The sequence below is a fragment of the Sardina pilchardus genome, chromosome 8 (assembly GCF_963854185.1).
Source record: "Sardina pilchardus chromosome 8, fSarPil1.1, whole genome shotgun sequence".
NCBI classification, from domain to species: Eukaryota; Metazoa; Chordata; class Actinopteri; order Clupeiformes; family Clupeidae; genus Sardina; species Sardina pilchardus.
In genome coordinates this window covers 34,990,426-34,996,425 of record NC_085001.1, presented here as the reverse complement: position 1 = coordinate 34,996,425, position 6,000 = coordinate 34,990,426, and the positions used below count along the sequence as shown (strand labels likewise).

Sequence of the window (6,000 nt, the reverse complement as noted above, 5' to 3'; positions counted from 1 at the left end):
TGTTATAAAAGACAGAGGTGGTGCAACAAAGTACTAGTGGTGCGTTGAAGTGTTCTTTTGTCAATTTGTTTTTCATGATTCCATATTTTTTTCCTTGGAATTGAGTGATTCCATATTTTTTTCCCCTCTGGCTGGTCTAAAACAAGCAACTGTTACTGATTAATTATTTTTTTTCTTGATTTCCTTTAATGTTTCCTAAAGCCAGAAAGTTGCCATTTCAAATGAACTTAGTTTTGTGTCATGTCTGTGATCTGGCTTTTTTCTAAAAAATTAAACAACTGGATTTAACATCCTCCAAGACTGGTGATTCCATATTTTTTGCCAGGGGTTGTAGAAGCTGTCATCAAGGAAGGCGGGAAACTAGAGCGATTTAAGCGCAACAGACTTTATTTTCGCAGAGAGAACGTATCATACTATAAATACATTCATTACAAAACCATAAGACACTGAAATTTGCCCTTTGAAAATAATTTAAAATATATAATTCATAAATGTTGCATTTGACAAAGAGAAAGTATAATCATCTCCTATGGCTATTCTAAGCCATCAAATGTGTCAATATAATATGCTACATTAAAGCAAATAGGCTGCACATGTACAGGAAAGGTGTTATGTCCGAGAGTTATGTCCGAGAGTCCATAAATTCAACTCATCAACTTTGTAATCCACCGGCGATTTACTGCTGCACAGTGCTATGCCGCCTGAAAAACTTCCGTACGCGAGTTCAGACTAGACGTGAGATTTGAGCGTATAGCACCGGTCACGTTCACATTGATAAATGCCAAACTTTGCGTGGAAACAAGCGTACGCCTGTTTTACGCCTGGTTTTGGTCGTACGCACGTTTCATAAATGAGGGCCAATATGTCCCAGTTGAATGGGAGACAATAAAAAGATGTCATAACATTCCCATTTCTCTATACATTATCCAAAATATCAAGGTGGTCTCCAAGGTATTCCTTGTACTTTATTAAGCATTTAACAGATTTACAATCTTAATACAGTATAAGCACATTCAATTATTTACAATAATCACAGTCTCTCATGAATGCAGTGCTTCGAAATCTACTTATGTCTGAGTATTTTGGTTACTAAATCATATTATCTGCATTTTTTTCCAAACATTCTGAGGCACTCAAGGTTCATCATAGCATTCTAGTTTTTTACAGCTGGTTTATCTGGTGTCTGGTAGTAAACAAGTAGTCGTACTTTCATTCAATGGCTCTAAATCTTCAGTGTTGATACTGGAAAACCTCTCATCTCTGTCACCGAGTCCCTTTTCAAGCATCTTCTTCCACAGTGTCACTGGCAACAAAGAAAAAGATTTAGCATACCAGCATGTAAGTTTATCAAGTTGAATTATCATCTGAATGTGAAGGGAATTTACATTCTGTTGACAACCAAAATAATATTGCACATGTTATTATGGTATCATTGTACCATGATAAGGGAGACGAACAAATGAACTTGACTTGACTTGATTGTACAGTGAACAACTTTAAGCTTGGGCTTGGTTAAGTTACACAACATGAGGGGCTTTTTTATTTTCAGTAAATATAACAAATGCATAGGAAGATGCCACGTAGTCACTGCAATAGGTTTTTTTTGAAGACAATCTAGAGCAGGGATTGGAAACGGTCAAACTACTTTGACAAAATGGACATGGCTGAGAGCTTTTACAGCGCCCTCCACAATTATTGGCACCCCTGGTTAAGATGTGTTCTTTAGCTTCTAATAAATTCATTTTTTTCCCAAATAATATAGGACCACAATGAAAAAAAAACGTAAAATCCAACCTTTAATACAAGTGCATTTATTTAGAAGGAAAAAAAATCCCACATTAAGAAATAATTATTTTACATCAAATCATGTGTGCCACAATTATTGGCACCCCTGATGTTAATGCTTTGTACAACCCCCTTTTGCTAATAAAACAGCACCTAATCTTGTTTTATAATCTTTCACAAGATTAGAGAAAACAGAAAGAGGGATCTTCGACCATTCCTCTTTGCACAAAATCTCCAAATCAGCCAACGACCTGGGTTCTCTCCTCTGCACTCTCCTCTTCAACTCACCCCACAGGTTTTCAATGGGGTTGAGGTCTGGGAACTGAGATGGCCATGGTAGGAGCTTGATACGGTGTCTGGTGAACCATTTCTGTGTAGACTTGGCCATATGTTTAGGGTCATTATCTTGCTGAAAGACCCAGTGACGATCCATCTTCAGCTTTCGGGCAGAGATTTTGATTTAAAATGTCCTGGTATTTCAAAGCATTCATGATGCCATGCACCCTAACAAGGTTCCCAGGCCCTTTGGAAGAGAAACAGGCCCACAGCATCACCGATCCTCCCCCATACTTCACAGTGGGCATGAGGTGCTGTTCTGCATACTCATCTTTTTGTTACGCCAGACCCACTTAGAGTGTTTGTTGCCAAAAAGCTCTAACTTTGTCTCATCTGACCAAAGCACACGGTCCCAGTTGAAGGCCCAGTACCGCTCCAGACGTTTGTGCTTATGATTTTGAGTGAGAAAGGTTTTTTTCCCTGCATGCCTCCCAAACAACTTGTTGGCATGTAGATAGCGCCTGATGGTTGTTTTGGAGACTTTGTGACCCCAAGATGCAACCATTTGATGCAATTCTGAAACAGTGAGTTTTGGAGATTTTTTTTATTTCTCTTACCATCCTCCTCACTGTGCGTGGTGGCAAAATAAACTTGCGTCCTCTTCCAGGCTTGTTTACCACTGTTCCAGTTGTTTTAAACTTCTTAACGATTCCTCTGACCATAGATATGGGCAGGTGTGCGAGTGGCTATTTTCTTATAGCCATTTCCTTACTTGTGAAGGGTCGACACACATCTGCCTTACTTGAACAGTGTGTTCCTTTGTCTTTCCAATGTTGAAGAGAAATGGCCTCTGTGTCACATCATATTGATAGCCCAGGGAAACAGGATGTTAAGAATTACTAATTAAATGTTCCTACATACTCTGATTGACTTTGTAAACTACCGTAGAAATGACAGAAATGACAGAAATACTTTAATTACATTCATTTCCTAGGAATTGTTAGGGGTGCCAATAATTGTGGAACAGGTGATTTTATGAAGAATAATGATTTCTTAATGTGGGATTGTTTTCCTTCTAAATAAATGCACTTGTATTAAAGGTTGGATTTTACGCTTTTTTTCATTGTGGTCCTATATTATTTGGAAAAAAAATGAATTTATTAGAAGCTAAAGAACACATATTTACCAGGGGTGCCAATAATTGTGGAGGGCGCTGTATATTACTAGTACCATGCCATGTATTCACATAGCTGATCTCCAGCCAAGACTGAATAAGATTGGTTTGTTTTTAAAGGTTCCTTTCAACTCATTTACCTTCTCTCTTTGAAGACTGTGAATTTGATTTCATAGGAATTTTAACACTTTTCCCAAGTGACTGGGTTGTCAGATTTATGAACATCTTCCTCAAATTTTTGGAGAGATATTTGAAAATAGGTAGGTGGTAGCTCGCCACCTGTTGGGAGACCCCTGATCTAGTATACAGAATGTTCTAACAACACTTTCAAACAAAAATATACTAATTAAAAGACAACATTCAAAATTCGCAAACAAATAACTTGTGTAATTGCAAAATAAATCTGTCTAACTCTTTGAATAACCTGTCTTTTTGTATACAATAACCTCAAATTCTTTCTCAGTGACAACATTCTTTTGTTTACTGCTGGCTTTGCAATTGCACTTCTGGCTGTCAGCTGATTTAATTAATAAATTGCACAGATACAGTATGTGGTAGGACTTTTACTTAATGAGGCTGGACTTTTCCACCTCTGAACAGGAGGCAGAACAGGCTCAACTAGCTTGTATGTAATGTTGGGCATAACTATACACAAGTTTGCTTTCCTGCAACCGGACATACAGTATATTCTTCTTACGGGAAACCAACTTTGGCATAGTTATGCCCATCACACCGTGGGGAGATAACCGCTATGTGGTACCCTTCCCCATGGACCAGATTTGGTGGACATGTGTGTTGTATTCAGTGTTGGTCAAGTTACTTGGAAAAAGTAATTAGTTACTGATTACTTATCTGACAAAGTAATTATGTTACTTTATTGATTACTTTTTCCAAAAGTAATTAGTTACTTTACTAATTACTTTACTTAGTTACTTTTCAAAAACACACTAGCTAGGCTACACAACCTGAATATGCTATAAAGCAATACACCTTTCAGCCTAATTCTATTCTTTCTGCATATTCCATCATATAAAATAGAATCCAATGCAGTGTTGTGCATAAATGACTTCTGTGAACTATGAACTGCATACAACACATTTGTAAATAAAGAACGTGAATTCGTTCAGATTATGTGAAATGAACAATGAGCGTCACTGCTGAGTTCCAATTAAACGTTGCGCAGTTAACCTGCATGTCACGCTCCAATCTTTCATCGATGCTGCAGATGTAACAGTTGCAACAACATTCGGAATAGGCGCGATGTCGGTGGTAAAACAAAAACAGTAGCTGTAACTATGGGAAAAGTTTAGGAAAACCTCATGCAGGCTATTAAATGCAGCATGGTCATGCTCTCTCCCGCACTCTGTTGTCTCGTCTGTTGTTTACATCTCTCGCAATGCGTTGCACGTTATAGGCTACTGATTGTCACCAGACAGTCTCAAAGCAATTAAAATCACAATTTAGTAACGCAGTAACGCAGCCTGCTTGCAGGAAAGTAACGATAATCTAATTACTGATTTTGCTTTACTTTACTCGTTACTTGAAAAAAGTAATCGGATTACAGTAACGCACTACTTCTAACGCGTTACTGCCCATCACTGGTTGTATTAACCACGTAAGCAACACCGTGGCAACATTGTTGTCTTGCATTAGGTGACACAATGGTTACATTGCCCTTCTAACAACTACTAGGCCTATTTGGTTTTCAAAAGTCAAATGCTCCCTGACATTTGAAAATAAAGAATGTTTCTTGACTCGAAAAATACACTATTGCTTGCGAACTCGCTTCATTCAACCCTTAGAGACATTGCGGGCCGGTGCACTAAAATGTAGCCTAGATAGTTTTATCTTGTGCTCTTCTTCTTGAATTTCCCCTTGGGGGTCAATAAAGTATCATCTATCTATCTATCTATCCATCTTTAACTTCTCGGAATTTAGGCCTCCACAACGTCATCACCAAATACATCGTTTATTTTTAGTTGATCAACCACATTAAGTACAGTAGTCTACTTCAACTGCACTGACAACCGGCAATGCTGCAGCGGACTTAAACTGCCACCTCTTGGCGATAAGTTGTAATACATTTCATGCAGCAATCACAGAAAGCACAAGTGAAATGGCCACTTCTAAATGGGGCCCACTGTACAATGGATATCTCTCTATAGCAAGTTTTGCCATTGGCTTCTTGTATCACAATAAGAAGTATTGTAAAGGACAAGACAAGAAAAGAAAAGGACATTACACAATCTCATCATGCTTCCACGTTAGCATTCACGGAAACATAGCTTGATGGTAGCATTGATGACCAAGCGCTTTTTATTGAAGGCTTCAACACTCCAATAAGGCTCGATAGAGACAAATGCAGCACTGGAAAGGCAAACGAAGTCGGAATGTGTCTTTATATCTACAACCGCTGGTGCTCTACAGCCATCATTCGCGAGAGTCTGTCCATGCCTGATGTAGAGCTCCTGGCCGTGTCACTCCATCTTTTTTATCTACCAGTTTCCCAGAGTTTCCCCAACTATATTTTATTCTTGTTTGTATTCACCCCAAAGCCAATGCGAAGCCATCAAGAACACTATGAATAGACTGGAGCTGATTGCACCTGACTCATCCAAACATATTTTCAACCACCGCCCTATGGACAAATCATTGAAAAATAGCAATATATTACATGTGCCAGTGACGTGCGGTCAGGGTAGGCAGGGTAGGCAGTGCAATTTCAATTCTAAAAAGTAAATTTACGGCTTATTTAAGGTCAAAAA

At 38.5% G+C, this 6,000-nt stretch overlaps 1 protein-coding gene across 1 annotated transcript in view; it reads right to left on the bottom strand.

Moving 5' to 3' along the window:
• Nucleotides 1–440: 440 nt before the first annotated feature.
• The window catches only part of LOC134089319 (selenocysteine insertion sequence-binding protein 2-like), an 82,858-nt gene continuing 77,298 nt past the window's right edge, over nt 441–6,000 (bottom strand). The window contains exon 17 of the mRNA XM_062543760.1: nt 441–1,303. Coding sequence (XP_062399744.1) covers nt 1,173–1,303 — 131 coding nt within the window. The 3' untranslated portion in view covers nt 441–1,172. The remainder of the gene's footprint in view (nt 1,304–6,000) is intronic.